Below are 19396 nucleotides of genomic sequence, written 5' to 3'. Positions count from 1 at the left end.
AAACTCACCCCCTGCAACTCTCCCTTAATTAAAGGAAAGGAAGTTTTAAAAGGTAAAAAACTAAAAGGAGGTAGGGAGAAGGAGAGGGGAGACAGTAGCAGGTCAAGAAAATTCAACACATTTGTGAATGATGAAAACAGAAGGAAGGACAGCAGTAAATGACAGAAGATGAGAAGCTACACTGGGATGCCTGTAGGATGACAATGATTTGAGAAGGCAACAGCTTGCCCTGTAAATCCAGAAAGGCCCAGGGCTCAGAGGCCCCCAAGTGCTGAGTAACATATATAGGGGTGAGATGAGAGCCCCAAATGAGGACTAGATGTAAGTTTATAGAGGAGGTGGTGAGATCTCCAGGGTCCTTTCCTACCCCAGGCAGTCATGTGATTGTCTCCTTGAAAGCAAGAGATTAGAGGTTTGTCCTCTGGAAAAACCAAACTTGATGAGCTCTGGGCTTGGGAACAGCAGGCACAACTGGGTTGGTGACAAGGCTTGAAGTTGAAAATAACATGGAAAAAGAAAAAATCTGCACACTCACAAGGGATCTTCCTGGACCCATTTCTTGCCTATTTCTAAAAATCAGGCAGTCAGGCTTATAAGTATTCTCTGGGTACCAGACAGACAAATTTTTCTCTGGAGAAACCACATAGCTGCTGTTTTCTTTTTCTGGAACTCCAGTTAACTGAGATGTTGGACTTCCTAATTAAAATTTTGTTTCTTAGGTTCATTGAAATATAATTTACATATAACAAAATTTCCATATTTTCAGCATATAGGCTGATCGATTAATTTTGGTCACTGTACACATCTGTGTAGTCACCACCACAAATAAGACAGAATAGTTCCCTCATCCTAAAAAGTTTGCTTATGCCCTTCCATCGTTCTTGACCACTGGTCCCAAGAAACCACTGATCTGTTTTCTGTCACTGCAGTTTTGCCTTTTGTAGAATTTTCTATAAATTAAATCATATAATGTGTAGTTGCTCTTACCTGCCTCCCCATACCTCTGTCAGTTATACTGAGAAATAATTGACATACATCACTGCATAAGCTGAAGGTATACAGCCTAGTTCATTTGCTAAGTGATCTAAGAAGGCAATAAGCAAGATAATAAGAAGTGTTTTCATGAAGAACTCATATGCTTTCACCTATCTAGATGTGAGAAAAAAGATGCTTGCTCCCTCCCTTGGTCTCAGTTAAGCTTTCTGTTTCAGAGACAATGGGGCTCCAAATGTCTTCCTCATCTATCTGCCAAAAGGAGTATGAAATAAAAAGACTAATATTAAAATAGTAAACAAATATATCATTTGCTGCAAAGATTTAAAATGTAAGCTCAACCTGGTCACCAGCTTCTCCAGATGCTGCTTGGACAGAATTAATTGAAATTATTCAATAGATCTTTTCTTTAAGAAGCCGATTAGAGCAATCAAAAACAACCACCAGAGTGTGTATGTGGGGGGTAGGATCAGGGGGATGGAAAGTTGCAGGTAATGGGTATGGAGTTTTTTTCAGAGTGATAAAATGTTCTAGAATTGATTGTGGCAATTACACAAATCCGTGAATATACTAAAAACTATTGAACTATACATTTTAAATAAATGAAAAATTACGTAGTGAATTAAAAGAGCTGATCAAATTATTAATAGACTAAAAAACCAAACCAAAACAAAACCCATATACCAACTTGGCCTCTTAAAAACTGAGAATAAACTGACAGTTGATTGGGGGGGGGGGTGGGAGGAAGGGGAGGGTGGGTGATGGGCATTGAGGAGGGCACCTGTTGGGATGAGCACTGGGTGTTGTATGGAAACCAATTTGACAATAAATTTCAAATTAAGAAAAAATAATAAATGAATACAAACTAAAAAAAAAAAAAATAGAAGACTTAGTTCCAGTTTTGGCTCCTAAAAACATTTCCACCTTTCCTTCCAATAGGTACCTGAGGCCAATCATTCCAAGGAAGCTCACTGTTCTGACACATATGTTTGATATGCCAGAACCCATTCATTTTGTGGTGCAGATGAAACAAAGCTGGAAATGTCAGTCCTGCTTTTCCTAGGCCAATTTAGCAAAGCCAGTGCCAGGCAATTCTCAAGCCCAATCCTGATTAAGGCCCCATTAGGGAGTTTATATCTTATGTGCATGAGATGAAGGCAGGAGGGAGCCTAAAGCATTCACACCTCCCCCACTCCCCTGCTCCTGCTGGGTTGGACTGGATTATATACCTGTGTTTCTGTCTGGTTCTTTGATTAGCCCTGAGTAGGTCACTGAGTAGAACCGAGCCAGGGTTCTCAACCTCATAGGCTTGCCTGATTGGGCCCGGATTCTTTCTCTAGGGGTTAGGCTCTACCTTCTATATTCCCAGGCACAAGCTAAAGTCCTCTCAAACTGGGAAGACCATCTGTTGCATTTCAGGCTCTGCCATTACCTAGAGATTTTTGCTGTTCTACCATAGGTCAAACCTTTCTGGACAACAAACCCAAGTTTGCTCCTCTTCTTGGGAGATGATAATTTAGAGTGCTGGCCACTTCACATGGGGGCCAGCCTAATAGCCAACTCAGTTATCCTAATTTCAGAAACCAACTAGTTCTCTTCTTCTCTATTACCAGCAAGCCACTGCTAAGATTTCATCAGGTCCATCAGAGTCATGACATGAGGATACCTGGCACAGCACTGCAATGGCTCGATAAATGCTAGTTCTTTTCTTTCCTTCATATCAAGTCAATTTAAGCTTGCTCTACTTACCTGGTGTACACAGTCTAAGAACTGCAGGAATATGGGAGTAAAACCACTACCCTGACAGTTGAGAGTCAAGCTGCTCCGCTGGCTAAATTTATGACCAAAAGAGAGCCACTCTTTTTCGACCAACATCCGGAAGCCTTCAAGTGTCCTATAAAAGGGATCACTGAGTAACTGAACCAAGGATGTCACCTAGGGCACAAGCAGGATGGATACTTCATTACTTTCAGTCCTGAAAAAATTTTGTTAGTAAGACAAGCAAAGTCACCTCAACGGCAAATTTGTTCACTAACTGCTCCACGACAGCCAATCATATTAATTCTGCAAACTTTCCAGCAAAAACTAAAACTCAGATTCATTTTGGCTACATGTTTTCTTTCAGAAATTATGATTTTAATCTTTAGCTGGCCAGTTTGCTGACTGCAACCCTCTCCTAGGTTAATTAATAAGGCCAGAGTATCAGTTCAAACCTACATCTACTTTTTGACAGGTATAGATTAATGTCTTACTGTAGTTTATATTTATACTTTTCCTTTTCATGTGGAGTGGGTAAAGGAGGGGCTTATTGAAAGCCAGGGAAAGGGCTGATAAAACCAGTAAGGATGATCCATGTCCTACCCTCTGATCAAGTGCTCCATTTGTATGCTCACATGGTGTATCCCTCATGTGGGAGCCTGATGCCCTGAGCCGGAGCTCCAGGCTATGTTGTGCTGGGAAGCTCAGGACTCAGAGCTTTCTCATGGATACTAGGTGTTTTTAACACAGGACTTTCTCTGTCCATAATTACATTAGTCATTATACAAAAGATTCATCTGCAGAACTTAAAAACAACTGAATTTCGATACAAATATAAAACTAAGTATCTGAAAATATGTTTTAAGAGTTTACTTGTGCAGTGATGTCCCAGCCTTCCTCCAAACAGACCAAAACTGAGGAACCATTCTCAAGTACTTCTGATATAACCACAGCCAGCTGCATTATCCTGTGAAGCTAAGAGATAAGAAAGGAGGCCACAATTAGACAAGGCACTTTCTGAGCACCAAGAACACACAGACTCATTATCAACCTTAGATAACAAAAACAAGTTAGGGATAAAGTATTTGGACAAAAGAACCATGTAAGTTTTAAATGCTTTAAGTTCTTTGTCAAAATCAAGATGAAACAATGACATAATTTAAAAGCAGACACATTTAAAAATAATGTGTTCAAATGATATATCATGAAATAAACTGACCTTACATGATCTCCTCAAAGTAGAAGAGTTATATAATTCCATAGAGTGGAAAAGAGAGATTCTATAAGTGGCCCTACCAAAACAGTTACTGGATGTAAAATTTGTTTTTCTATGATGTAGTCAGTTCTATTTCAGATACTCTTAATTTTTCTGCAATTAGATAGTGAGGATGGTTGCACAACTCTGTGAATATACTAAAAAGCACTGAACTGTACACTTTACAGGGTTGAATTTTATGATAAACGAATTTTGTATTTTAAGAAAGACACTCTTGTTTGTACTGTGTATTAAATGGGAAGAAGACTCAGATTTGTGCTCAGCTTTTTAAGCCAAGCCAACTGACTCAAAGTCCCTAATGAACAATTATGCTGTGAATAGAGCATAGAGATTCAAAACCAAATGTATATTGTAGTTTAAAACTATATTTTGAGTATCACTTGATGCAATTTGTAGATGAATCCAACTTTCAACTAACACAAAACAAAATTAACTCCCCCATATTTTAAACAGAGCTAGGGTATTTTAAACCCAGGAACAAGGCACATGTCCTCTCCAGCAATGGGAAGCTCCTCACTGTTCCTGTAACATAGCCTGAATTCTCTTGGGCTTAGCATTTGCTCTAAGTTAACTTTTAAAATGCCAATATCCCAAGTGGGGCAGTATTTTCCACTGTTTTTAGTCACGAACTTCTGGTATGAATCTACTTTGGAGTAAGAAGCAGAACAAAGAATGTACCAGAAGCACAGATAGATAGGTTGAGTGGTGGGAAGTTTGGGGCTGGTGCTCATAGCTTAGGGACAGAAGGGAGTTTTGATCAGCTCCTTCCATGAGTACTGAAAGTATCTAGATTTATAGCTAATTGTATATATGGCTTTTTTTTTTTTAAATAGTTTAAGTATCTTGAGAATAGTCACTGCCCTGGGTACTCCCATCGTTTCTTGGCTTATGGAAAACAACTCTTTTTCCTCCCTAAGAGAGGCAGGAGGCTTGGAGGCAGATGGGAACAGAGATCAGAGGGGCTGGGAACTCCTACAGGGGGCAAAGGAATAATGGGTATAGCATCAATGGTTTAAAAACAAGGCTGAAGGGTATATTGCAGAGATGCTTTGGCCAAATGTCTGCGTCAGTGTCTAAAACATGCATGTCATAAATACCTTTCTTATGTGGTTTGGAAGAAATGTGGGTTATGTGTGCTGGGATACCTATTTCTCCTTAATTTCTCAATAAGAGTTTAATTAAAAACATCCCAAGTTTGACTTAGCTGAAGAAGGGATATGTGTTTTTTTTCCTAAACTTTAGGCAGACTTTGGGGCATCCAATATGACTCTGGTGGATGGTTTGAGGGTGAATCTAAAATCTACAGACAAGGAAAAGGCAGAGACACATGGAAGGTGAGAAAGTAAGAGGGAAAGGCTCTTGGAATCATCTAGAAATCAAATTGTGTTCCTGGATCCTTACTCTGCTGACAAAAGAGCAGAAGTCCTATAAATATTTGATTAAATTTGCTGCATATCAAAAAGTTTCCATCTAACAATAAAGATCTCCTCCTTAGCATCCTGTGAAGATTAAGTTTTCAATTAGAAGAGATTGAAAACCCAGGGATGAAGAATTCTATCCCCTCATCTTCTATATCACATGTTTCCTGGAACTGAAAAACCTTTATGGAGTGTGTACAATAAGGAGAGAATGTCAGGTAATAGGGGAACACAATACTTTTTTCTCAAATACCAATTCTGTATATCCACTTGAACCTCTTGCCTTGAGTTATAAGACACACTGCTCTAGACATTACCTGTGGGAACCACTCAGAATCTCCCAGGGCTTTCAGGAAGGTCACTTCTGAGTCAGTAGGGATGGTGCTTGGAACACAAGCCCTCATCAATTTTTTAAAACTGGCTTTTACTTGTCGGATGTCATGAAATTCAACAGGAACAAACTCACAATTTAAAGCAAATTCTAACTTGAAGTTCTGTGGGTGAAGATGCATAGAATTAGGCATATGAAGTGCTATAGGTAAAAGAGCACTGTTTTTAATGTCAATACTTGATGATGTACAGTTAGTTGAGGCCAAGTTGCTATAGAGGTTGCAGAGGTCAAGAAAGTCAATCCTGTGGCTAATGTGTCAGTGTTACTGGAAAGAGCCATTCAGTAAGGTCTTGTGGTTTGACTTGGCTTGCTGTCATTCTGAGAATTTGGAGAGACTACTGGTAGGCTGGAACCTGCTGGAACTTATAACACCAAATATAAGCCAATTATAAGGCCATGAACCTGGAGTCTAAAGAGGAACCAATGACACGTGGACAGCATGATTAATCCAAAACTAAGTCTTCCAAGATATACACTGTAATGAAAAGGTAATATACTGTTGAGGTTTCAGAACTCTACAAATTAAAGTTTGTGGACATACACATATTTGTTTCTTATTATGTAAGTAAAACATAGTCATTGTAAAAGTGAAAAAAAGTAGAGATAAACATTGAGAAGGCAATAAAAATCATCATCCCACTGCCCTAACACTATTAACACTGTAGTACTCTTTTAAAGTGAATATACAAAATTTTATATGTAGTAAAATCTGAAAGGCTTTCTGACTTTTAGCTTTGCGACAATATTTTTTTTCACACAATATGACACATGTATCAATATATATTTATTTGAATACTCTTATCATTTATATCTTTAATCCATATGGAATTTATCCCATGTGTGGTTGCATTTGTAATTTATAAATGCTAAATTGATGGCCCTTTGATCTATTTTGTTTTGGTAATCTTGTTGCTTAGTTCTGAGGATTTAAAAACTCTCAAACTTCTCATGCCAAAAAATGAGTTAGTTTTCTCAGACTCTTTGCACTTTCTTCACATTCTGCCCAAATAACTCTATTGTATTATTTTTCTTATTTTTTAATGTTTATTTATCTTAGAGAGAGAGAGTGCTTTTCTATTAGTTTTTTTAAAAAACTTATAATAGATAGTTTACTTTCCAGGAGAACCAGGTTCCTTTCAATTTCTCAACTATACATGAGGTAGGTATGCTTATCTTATAAACCAGAAACTATCAACCATAGTGTTGACACACATTAGGTCACAATGAACTTGTTACTAAGTATAAGGTATTAAAGTATATAAACTGAAAAAGGTAAATAAGGGCAATTCAAGTTTATTTAGAATAAGCCACTCTCTACTTCCTTGCGTTTCTATATGTCTCCTTTGTGGGGAGAAGAAAGTATCAGGTTGCAACTAGACGGCACTAGGCTATCCAGAATGTGGCACATGTCAGACAGGTAAGGACTACACTCTATAGATACAATTCAATAAATAAAAAGAAAAACTTGAATGGAATATACAAAAATCCTAATTACTACTGTGCCAGGATGGTAGAATTATGTATATATGTATGTATGCACATATATATTAAAGTTTATTTATTTTGAGAGAGAGAGAGCAAGTGGAGGAGGGACAGAGAGGGAAATAGAGGATCTGAATCAGGCTCCATGCTGACAGCAGAGAGCCCGAAGCGGGGCTCGAACTCACACACTATAAGATCATGATGCTTAACCAACTAAGCCATCCAGGTGCCCCATTGGAATCGTTTTTAAAATATAATACTTTACTGATAAAAGAAAGAGAGAAAAGGAGAGAGACAAATAGAATGATAGCAAGAAAGAAAGAGAGAAAGAAAGTAAATAAAGGCATGAAGGCAGAAAGAAAGAAAAAGAAAGAAGGAAGGAGGAAGATGGGTGGCGTGTAGGGGGAGGGAAGGGAAGAAGGGAGAAAAAGGAGCATGAGTCCCAAGGACTCAGTCTTTCTTACTCATATATACATGATCATACAGCTAAACTGAGGACTGATGTGCAAAGGCAATGGCAGAGGTGAGAACTGAGGAGACAAACCTTGGAAAGCGATTCAGGTCATGAATAAGTGCTGTGCTGAAGTGTGGAAAGTCTGTGCTCTGGGAAAGACACTGGTGCCAAAGAGGCTGTACAGGCAACCCTGGATTACTGTTGAAAAGTGTTCCAACTATTTTCTGGATATAAAGTTATCTGCTGTATCAGAAGACACATGTGCATACTTAACAATTGAGCACTATACCCAGCAGTTTCATGCCCTCTCCCCTAAAGGTTGTGACTAAGTGATTGCAGCAGTCCTGGCAGTGGGAGGGGAGCTAGCAAAGCCAGCTTGCCATAGAAGAGATGACGCAGTCATTGGCATCTTGAAAACCGAGCATGTGGGATCCTGCTCACAGCCTCTGCTCCACAGTTCAACTGAAGGTCTGTCTCTATTGCCCAGTGCTGACTGGAGCACTGGGCTAAACTTTGAGGGGATTTCTGAATTAACAAATACTTTTATTTCCCACAAACCTATCAGTAGTAATGAAATCTATTTTGTAATGTGTGAATTGCAAAAACAAACCCAAGGAAGTGCTGCTTTTAGAGGTAGAGACTATCTTTACAATTTATAGGACCTGAGCATAGTGAAGCTCTGTAGCACAATCACTTAAAAGTAAGATAGGGGCGCCTGGGTAGCTCAGTCGGTTGAGCATCCTACTTCAGCTCAGGTCACGATCTCACGATCCGGGAGTTCGAGCCCCGCGTCGGGCTCTGGGCTGATGGCTCAGAGCCTGGAGCCTGCTTCTGATTCTGTGTCTCCCTCTCTCTCTGCCCCTCCCCCGTTCATGCTCTGTCTCTCTTTGTCTCAAAAATAAATACACGTTAAAAAAAAAATTAAAAAAAAAAAGTAAGAAAAGGGGCGCCTGGGCGGCTCAGTCAGTTAAGTGTCTGAGTCTTCATTTTGGCTCAGGTCATTATTTCACGGTTCGTGAGGTTGGGCTCTAGGCTGACAGTGCAGAGCCTGCTTGGGATTCTCTCTCTCTCTCTCTCTCTCTCTCTCTCTCTCTCTGCCCCTCCCCTGCTCTCTCTCTCTCTCTCAAAATAAATAAACATTTAAAAAACCAAAGTAAGAATAAAGTTGATTAGGGCTTCTAATATTTTGAAATTTCTGACATGTCTTAGGACATGTGTGTCTGACCTTGCAAAGTTAAAAAAAAATTAACTTAGAAAACAATCCTGGCCTTCCCTTGTCTCCATATGCAGGGCCACAGCTTTCTTTTGTTCACTTTTCTACCTTCCTGTAGCTTTCTTTATCAATAGGGATCTATTTTGCCAGGGGCACAGATTTCTATGGAAGCTGAACAAGACAATGGAAAAACACAGCCCGAATAAGCCTTATTTCTTTTTTGTATGTACACTTCCTAAGCTTCCTGATGTTTATGCTGATTTTTTCGTGATTATGTGTAAGTATATTTTCGTGGCTAATAAATATGCAGATATGCATATGTATCTCGATATAAGTATATGCAGATATACATACATATGTATGAGCTAAAATTTTTTTTGAGATTGATTATTAACTCCAGATTAAGAATCTATGCTGTAAAATGAAATTTCTAGGAAAGCTGTTTGAGATAAGTTTTATAGACTGCCTTTGTGTATCCATAAAGTTTCTAAGTGAGAAAAAGAAATCTTACCCTTAGTTGCGACTTTTCACCAAATATATAAAGGGCCGTTTGGCGTTTCAAGAGCTGGTTTTGCAGGTAGGTGCTGTTACTAAAGGAGGCCGAGTGGTCCCTGCCTGCCAGCCGGGCACCAACATCAATGAAAGATGTTGGAGAGCTGATGAGGCGAGTGCTAGAGCGAAGACTTGCCCAAACACCTTCACAAAAGCCAAAATAATGGAGTGAGATAACCTGATGTGGGAATGCCACTGAATAGGGAAAAAGATGTATGCTCTGTAGGGACAATTTTAGAGGTAATAGAAAGTTAATTCACCTAAGTAATCATGGATCATATCGGTCATTTGTTGTTTACTTTTGCAAATATAAGCATTATTCAATACAGCATTTCCAAATCACACAATCTTAGGGTTGGAGGGAGCTAACAAGTCACCCAAGTCAATCCCATTTTTTGTATTTCGATGTAAAGTCAGTATTTATAAGTAAATGCTGAGATCACAAATAGAAAGAGTGCACGGACACTGGGAAACAAAAAATGCGGGCAGAAGGCAACAATGTGAAAACATGGAGTGACTCAGTTTCTCAGGGTTTCATGAAAGAAGTAAGGAACACTCTTCTGCTTTAGTCAGTCAATGCAACAAGGAATCTAGATTAAGTAATAAATTAGAACTTTACTATACCTACTAAAATCTGAGGCTGGATCTAGAATATTTGTGTGTCATGCCCAAATGACATAATTTTAAATTAGTAAAGATAGATTCTAGTCTTTTTGTCCCAGTATCCGTGAAAAATAGAAGTTATAAATTTAGTAATGCGCATTTCACTGATATGTAGGAGCCTTTATTTAAAATTTACAGTCAAAAGCAGATGTCTTCTAAGGGAAAGGCCAAAGCTAAGTTACTAGAAAAATCTCATGTTATAAATGGACCTTAATTATATTAATTAGAAAAATTGCATTTCTAATAAATATTCAATATTCAAACACAAAGGCAAATATTAAGCCTCAAACTTGACCAGCACTGTAGTACCTTCAAAATAACAGAGCCCCTTATAAATGCCCATAGACTACGGCGCTCATGCTGGTGATAGGGTCATTGGGGTATAGGACACTATCACTGCTTGTCTATAGTGGGGTTCCTTCTCTAGACTTAGAAAGACTCTTTGAGAAGCTTTAATATTTGCCAAATCAAGTCATGTTTCTAGGGGACTGAAAGTCACCATAATAATGCCTGTCTCATCTGCTTCTTTCTTTATAAGCATTTATAGGGGCAGGAGACCAGTTCCCAAGAAAAGGTTTTGTTTAATGGATTTGTTTTTCAGATATTAGCTTAACATGAATGAATCTTTCTATATAACTTATAAGCTTGTCTTAGATATTATGGCAAGTGTTTATAAATGGAATCACAGAGCAAATTCAGAATGTGGATAAAAATAAAGGACATAATTTGACAAACAAATGTGAAAAAGGTTACTTGTAACAAATATGCTTCCAGATGAAGATGGTTCAAAAGAGTGACACATTAGGACAGATAATACAGTACCTTGATTATGGATTCTTCCCTTAGTTGAAGATTTGGGGTTTGACTGAATAAAACATTTATCTCTGTACCCATGCACTGGTAAGTAAGATTAAAGACAGAAGGAGGAATGAAATGTAGATAGCAGCAAACATCAGAGCAAATTGAGTAAGAGAAGAATAGGTTATTTAATTTTTGAACTTGAGTTAACATAGGGGGAAAATGTAAATATAATAAAAGTAGAAACTGCAATTAACAAATAAAAAGCTGCACAGTCACACAAAATAGATGAACTGAGCGCCTGTTAAATGAAATTTCAGCACCTGATTATAAGTATTATAAGCACAATGAAATGGACAGCACAGCAGAGAGCCACTAACAAATTATACCAAATGGAACACGCTTTTGAAGATTGTCATTTGGCAAGAAACAAATTTATATAATAAAATTAAGGAATTTAGAAGGGGGTAAATGTTAGGAATGCATTGGCCCTAGTATTTAAGGAGGCTGATTTATTGGCAAATGCTATGTGTTGTACAACACGTTTGTTCTTTGAGCAAGGTTATCACATCAGGAATGAAGCTCCAGTAACCATTTGGAATAACTAAGGGCATATTTTTGCAGTAAAGCATCAAGCATTGCCACACTATCTTCTTTTTTTCTTGTCATTTTGAAATTACATTTATTTTTAATACAGTTATGAGAAACAAAAATTCATGATCCTGTGACAATACCTAATGCCACTAAAAAATACAGCTTGTGATGATTAAAGTCACGACTCCTCCTAAAATCCCTACTTGCACCAAAATGATAGGCAGTATTAGAGATAACACTTTTGTAATTTGAGTAATATTGTTTTTTCCCGGCAGAAAAAAAGTGCTTCGTGAATAAGGCAAACTTAGCCTGGTAGTAACAAAAGCGATGAACAGTGGGTTACAGTTAATGACATTATTTCCTGAGCAAAGGAACTGCTCAAGTCAATTAAGGAAAATGACTCTGTATTTATTTAGGATTGAAAACTTTAACAACAGTATTATTAAGCTATATATTGCAAAGCTGCATATGACATAATTTGATAATAGAAAAATCATTAGCAGCGTTACTTCATTTCTGTCTCACTTCTCTGGAAGCAGAAAATGAAGGGCAATAATGGCTTTAGTGGCCAAAGGAATTCAGAAAGCTAAGGGTTGTGAAGGTGCTGGCTGACTGCACACAGGGAATTCTATTGCAAGACAGAACAAAGACCATGGGACAACATGGTAAAAGCACAAGGCTTCCTGTGTGCTGCCCACCTGCTCTCCTTTCTGCTAAGGTTTTGAGCTTCCCGATTGGAATATGGGACACTAAATACTTATAGTGAAGTTTTAGTGGTTGGTTCCTGATTGTGAGATACTGTTCCCTGAACATATACCACTTTTACATGTTAGTCTCTCTACCTGGAACTACTTTTCACATTTCTTTACCTGACAAACTCCTTATCCCTTAAGATCCAGGAACAATGTGAATTCCTAGGAAGTGCATTCTTCACTGTCCCCAGACTTGTAGAGAGCTCTACTTGAACTGTGATCACATTGCATTGTTATTATTAGCACATTTTATTCTACTAGATTTTGCGATCCAAAGGGTAGGGCCCTAATCATATTTATTCTTGTATCCATGCTGAAAGCCTAATTTATAGGTATTAAACACATTTGTTGATTATTTTCTTTTTGAAAATTGATACATTATGAGCTGTTATGGTCCTTCTAGTATATCTTCAACTCTGATTATCTGCCCTGATTATTTGCTCTGATTAATAATATAATTATTATTATAGAGGCTCATTAATGAAAAACTGCCAAGTATTTATCACATAGCAGAAAATCAGCAATAAGAAAATGGGCTGTATGGACATGGGGCCAGCAGAGGGCTTTGAGAACTGTAATCCAATGGGGCATTATGCTAGTGCTTTGGTGGTAAGGTCTACTTAGCTTCCTGAGTGTTTCCTAGGTGTCAAATACTTGTTCTGACCATGTACTACTGGCTTGGAGTCAGGTTTTTTCCCCAAGCTGTAGGGTCCCCCTTAATGGTTTTAGTGATCACTTTACTAGGTCAAGTTGGTATTTTCAAAAAAGTGAGATTAGAATTTGAAAATACAATGTGCACTGCATGTGGTATAGATACTGTTTCATGAAACTTTTGTTTTAGTATATATACATTTTGCCCCGTGACAGTATTACCTGATATAATACTTATATACTGTAATATAATATAAAAAGTATTTTTAACTATGATCATGATCAAAAAAGTTTGTTAGGTTTTGGCCTAGACCTAGAGCATATTTACCTTCTATCTTCTTGCCCTAGGCCTATGTAGAGCAACCTGGCTTAAGGCAATTTAAATGCAAATGTAGACTTTTCTCCTATTTCAGTAGAGTATTAGGCAAGTATAACTAATAACAACAACAATAATCATGGAACTAACGTTTACTGAGTTCCTATTATGAACCAGTTACTAAGCTAAGTGCTTTACAGATATTTCACTTATTCCTCATACTCTAAAGCTAATACTATTTATTATCTGCACTTTACAGATGAGGACCCTGAGCATTAAGAGGTTTCCTAAATTGCTTAATACTACACATTAAGTGGTAGTGCTATAGTTTGAATTTGAATGTAAGTGTTTTGTCATGTAAGGAACCAAGTGGCTCTGGGGCTGTCCAGCAGGGGCTGGCTGAGGGGATTGCTTCAGGGAAGAAGTGGTGCAGTTCACCCCACTGATGGGAATGCACTGGTGTTCAAAGCACGAGTGTTTCCTGAGCACTGGTATTGTTCCTTCTACTCTGTTCAGGCCAAGGAGGGGAGGAAAGATGCTTGGGTGGGATGTGGGGATGGGTACTGAATTTATCCATGTGTATGAGGTACAAGCTATATTCAGTGAATGCTGTATTGAAATGGACTGAACCAATCCCAGTACCAGTTATGCTGTTATTTGCTACGTGATCTTGGCCAAGTCACTTCATTTCTCAGAGCCTCTTAAAACACATATCCTAGAGATTATTACAAGGATAAAATATTACATGTAGAGAAACTGAAAGGCCACAGAAATGTAAAGGATGGAAAATTAAAAGGCTGCCTCCATGTGGCTACTTCTCAAATATACTGAGCTGCTATACTTTTGTTTTTAAGAGGTAGTAGTATTGATTTCCTCATGACATTTTTGTAGTCAACAAAATAATTTATCCAAGTTGTAAGTATATGTATTTTTCCCATGGGCCTCAAAAATGATTTTAATTCTAAATGAAAAGCAATGTGTTCTATTCACATCCTCACTTTTCCTTCACTGGTTCTTGTGTAAAAAAGGTTGCTTCCCCTGACTTAGGAACTCATCAACATGCACACAGAATGCAAAGTGGTCACCCTGACTGAGAAAAGGGTAAAGGAGAAGGTAGAAGTCAGTCTGAACTCTGGCTTATCAGCAGAGTGAGAAAGGCACACAGTGAAAATAACCTAAGGAAAATACCAGTACCTAAGACTCTATCATGATGAAAGGAATGAAAAGGTAGTAAAGATACATAGAAGAGAAAAAGGAGAAGGTTAGGAGGAAAATTTAGAACTAGGAGGCTCTTTCCATACAGGGTGGATGAGGAATTTCTGGAGAAGTGGTGCCTCACTATCTGGAAAAATGAAGAGACTCTCCTTGAGGGTAGGAAAGAGGAAATGAACTATTTGCAGGGTGTGGAAACATCCACACCTAGTCTGGCCCTGGCCTATGTGAGTGTGTGTCTGCCTGTCATGGTCATGTTAACAGGGAATCTTCTAAGACTTCCCAAATTGCTTGCCCAGTCCATTCTTGGTATTCAATGTGAGGAGGAATGACCCTGTTGGAAGAGACAAAGGAAGCAGCTCTAGGGATCAGAGAAGTTGAAGACACCAGGAAACAGCAGTATCTCATCTTCCAGTTAACCACTGGGACCTTGGAAGATCTGGGAGGCTTTGGCATTGAGGAATTAGGAGATGGAATAAAAGAGTAAGATATATGTTTCTGGATCCTAGTTTAGGATACTAGAATGATGAGTATCTGGTTAGGAGCAAAAAACTATCATGAGGAAACGCAGTAAGTTCACAATGATTTTCAGAAAAAATATTTGGGAAGGGTGTCAGAAATAATAATTATGACCTCATTATGCCCAGAATGGATCAGAAATTAAATGGGAGATTTTGACCCTAAGAGGTAAATACAGCTTTTTAGGTACTTTTGAGAATAGCAAAGAATAAACTCATGATTAGAATGTAACCACAAGTGGGGATCCCCTTGTATAAAAAAGGCTGAGTCTGAGGCCAGTATTAAAAAAGAGAAGATAATGTAGGTGAAACACATTGGTGAATGTCCATGAGCCTTAGGTGCTAACATAGAAGATGAGACCATTTTGCATCTGAAATTTATATTACAAGTCATCTGGCCAAATGGAGGAATAAATAATGTGTCCTTGATGAAGTTGACAAAGGCAAAACTCAAGAGCAGAGCATGGAAAAACTGCTGATATGCCTTGCTGACCATATAAACTTGCAGATGCTAAACAAAGCAATAAGGGGAACTGCAATATTGGGCCAAATTTGGATAGGAGCTCTGGGCAACAGAAATACTAGGCAGGAATCTTAGGAGAAAGTCACTGTACTATCTTTTAGTTCAAATTCACCAAGAAAGAAATGAGAAGAACGAGGCCTATATCTTAAACTTTAAAACAATGGTATTTAAAAAATTCCAAAGAAAGCTATGTAGGACTATAATGGGTTATAAAGCTATAAAGCTATATATGACTGTGTGCCTCCACCCCAATTCATATGTTGAAGTCTTAACGCCCAGCACCTCAGAATGTTGCCTCATTTAGAAATAGGGTTATTGCAGAGGTAATTCATTAAGATGAAGTCATACTGGAGGGCGATGGAACCCTAATTCTATATGATCAGTGTCCTTATATGAAGGGAAAATTTGGAGACAGACACAGAGGGAGAACATCATGAAAAGATGAAGGCTGATACCTGGGTGATGCTTCTACAAACTAAGAAAAGCCACAGATGGCTAGTGAGCTACCAAAAACTAGAGGGGAGGCATGGGACAGATTCTGCCTCATTGTCCTTAGAGGGAACCAACCCTGACAACATCTTGATTTTGAACTTCTAGCTTCCAGAAAATGATGAGACAAATGTCATTGAAGACAACCAGTTTGTGGCACTTTGTTAAGGTAGCCCTAGAAAACTAATACAGTGACCTTTATTTCACTAATTCACAAGATGAGTGAAAAAGGCTGAAAGCTATTAGGAAATCCTGTAATTATAGAACATCCTGATGAGGTGGGAAAAAAGTATCTAAAGAACCAATATGACTGCTAGGAGATGTGCATAGTAATCTGGTTTTTCAAAAGGGAAAAAAGTGAATTTTGTAAAATAAAGCTTTCCTGTATGTTGATTCTGAACTAAATTCTAGAATGGATACTAGTGAATAATTTGTGATTACTTAGGAAAAAGCACTAATTCTTATAATGAGTCATGGTAAACTAACCATATAATCTTTTGTGATATAATTAATACTTGGAAAGACTGGAAAATACCAAATTAAAGAGATTGGCAGAGATTTAGAAATATGGGTCAGGTGAGGTTGAACTGGTATATATTAACAGATCAATCTCTTTCTTCAGGGAAGCTTCTATATTAGTTTGATGAAGACTTTTGCCCTTAGCTCTGGCTGTTTAATATTTTTAAACAACAAATTACATGACAGCAGAGATCAAACTGATGCATGAGAAGAGGCTTGGGAAAATGTCTAATACAGAGGCAGACAGAATTAGGATCCAAAGTCTAAAACAATAGTCCATGTAAAACAAGATGGAATTTTGTAGGTATAGTATGTAGTACATTTAGGTTCGAAAACCAACCCTCAAGGCTAGTACTGTATATTGTTAAGAACAATAGCACATGGGAAGAGATTTCAAGTGATATCAATCTCAGTGTGGGTCAACCTAATGATGGGGCCATCCTCATATCTGATGTAATCTTAGGCTGCATGAGTTCAAATCCGTGGAGAGTTCACTGAGTGACAAAGATGGTGAGTGGAATGCAACTGTTCCAATTAGGGATATTTGGAGTTAATGGAAGCTCTCAGAGAGAAAAGATCAGATCAGTTTTTGAATCTGAAGGGCTGGCATGTGGGAGATTAAGATTTAGAATTTTCTGACTGTAGAGGGCAGATTATGCAAAGTTACATAGGGGCAGATTTTTCGATCAATATGAGAAAGAATTTTCTAACAAATATAGAGTTGCTTACAAATGCAAGGGACTACTTTTAGGAAGAAATGAGTTTCCCATTACTGATGATGTTCAAGCAGAACTTGGATCATTCACTTGGTAAATTTTCAAGGGGATTCAGCATCGCATAGATGTGAGAGAAAAAACCCAAGATTATATAAATCCATTGTAAAATAGGAAGTTTTACAATCAAGATACTTGCTCTGTAATTACCTCTGAAAAGTAAAAGAATCTCACATAATCTCCAGATACCAAAGTGGACCTCCTTTGGGGCTAGAAGAGCAAATACAGGCCTTTCTCTATTTCCTTATGCCAAAAGCTAAAAAGCCCAGAGGGAAAAAAAGAGTAACCTGGATATCATTCTCTTCTGTTCCCTAAACTAGCATTTCAGAGAACAGGAGTAAAAATTACAGGCATTGGGGAAGCACAACTCTTGGAGTCTGGGATTACTTCTCTCTAGCTGCTTATGCTTCAGTGATCAGCCTTTCTACCCTGCAAACCTGAAGCATTGTGGAGTATTCATGGGGCTGACCACTTAGACACGCTCCCCTCACCTCCCACTGCTTCCAAAATCATCAATAGCTAAGATTTCAGCAATTATTATACATTTTGTCCCATGCAGCTAAACTCATCTGCCACAACACCAGTAACAAATTAGACCATTTATTTCGAAAAGGGTAATTAAGAACAATTTGAACCATAATTAGTTGATTTAGAGTATCACTATCTAGAGTAAAGTTTTCTAATTTTAAGGTTGTATCAGTGCTCAGTTATAAAATCAATCTTACTAACCTCCTCGAGCAAAGCTATTGGATGGGTTTACATCCAAATGTCCTGGCACTACCTGCTTAAGCACAGTGGACATTCTTGAAGTCCTCCTTTCAGTCCCTGAAAGTCAGCCAAAAAGAAGAACAAAAACCATGTCGTTCAGGTTAACATTACTCAAATGACAAAAAGTTATCTTCATGTGTAGCATGTCTAATTGCTGCCAAACATTGTACTTTTTAAGTACCCAAAGCTTTAATAGAGATAACAAGGCACTGTTACTATTTCCTCAGAGATACACACATTTGCAAGATTATAGAGAGTTAGGTTTGGCAAGTGCAATCAGAGAATTTAATGATAAATGAAGCAAGGCATGCATGGTGTTACTTTACAAGAAAAGCCACTTTCTGCTTATGTTGAGCTAATTCAAATAGCTGATTAAGCCAAGGAGACCAACTTTTCAAGTCACATGCTCCTGTGTCTAACACATTAGGGTTACCTCTACATGAACCCTTTGGGGTTCCATCACATGATAACTGAAACAGAATATTAGTACAAGTCTTAATGGCTTCATCCAAATCTAATGAAAACAAACTGTACTACAAATCATAAAAGGTTGCAGAAATTTCAGGAATTTCAAACTTATACATGATGATTTACTACATAAGCATTTAATAATCAGGTGTTCAACTTATACATTCCACTTTGTAATAATACTTCAAAGTCTATGTAAAATAGATTCTAAGAAAAAAGAGATGACTTTATTTATGTTCCCCACTCCTATTATTCTTTTAAAAAGAAAATAATTGAATCTCCACATTTGGTTACTGTTACTAGACATTAACAGTGGTATGTTGATTTTTAGGTAAAAGAAGCTAAAGTTATAGTCCCATAGGGTAAAACTTCAAGGGGTCATACTGAAGGAACAGTATAAATAACTGAAGAGACTAACCCAAGGAATGAAGCTTTCATAGTTGTCAAGAAGAAAAGTATTATCAAATCTTACCTGGAGACAGAGCAAGTGCTGGTCTGACAGTAAGGGTGTTATTGCCACTGAGTTTCTGTTGGACAGAAACTGCATTCAGTAAGGCTTGCAAGTATTTTTCTTGTTCTATGCTACTGGAAGATTCTAAAGAGGAGGTAGGAGCTATAAAAGAAAAAGATAGTGAATAAAACAAACTGTCTCTATGTTAAGACATCTACCTACCTACCTACCTATCTTATTCTTTCTGTGTATCTTCAAATTACCACACCCAAATATAGAAACCAGTCCCATTTACAGCTGTAAACTATTAAATGGCTATCCTCCTATGATACTGGTTTCACCACACCTACTTCTTGCTTGCATC

At 37.8% G+C, this 19396-nt stretch overlaps 1 protein-coding gene across 2 annotated transcripts in view; it reads right to left on the bottom strand.

The window, feature by feature from the left end:
• The window catches only part of SBF2 (SET binding factor 2), a 479646-nt gene that overhangs the window by 25872 nt on the left and 434378 nt on the right, over window positions 1-19396 (bottom strand). The window contains exons 28-33 of one of the 2 annotated variants that reach the window (XM_027073170.2): window positions 19054-19194; window positions 18075-18170; window positions 9497-9681; window positions 5763-5939; window positions 3625-3726; window positions 2743-2928 (exon numbers count right to left, since the gene is read on the bottom strand). In XM_027073170.2, coding sequence (XP_026928971.1) covers window positions 2743-2928; window positions 3625-3726; window positions 5763-5939; window positions 9497-9681; window positions 18075-18170; window positions 19054-19194 — 887 coding nt within the window. The remainder of the gene's footprint in view (window positions 1-2742; window positions 2929-3624; window positions 3727-5762; window positions 5940-9496; window positions 9682-18074; window positions 18171-19053; window positions 19195-19396) is intronic. The other variant, XM_027073171.2, reaches the window with a different exon arrangement.

The sequence above is a fragment of the Acinonyx jubatus genome, chromosome D1, assembly GCF_027475565.1.
Source record: "Acinonyx jubatus isolate Ajub_Pintada_27869175 chromosome D1, VMU_Ajub_asm_v1.0, whole genome shotgun sequence".
Classification (NCBI taxonomy): domain Eukaryota; kingdom Metazoa; phylum Chordata; class Mammalia; order Carnivora; family Felidae; genus Acinonyx; species Acinonyx jubatus.
The sequence above is the reverse complement of the archived record's forward strand: the minus strand, read 5'-3'. Positions and strand labels throughout refer to the sequence as shown.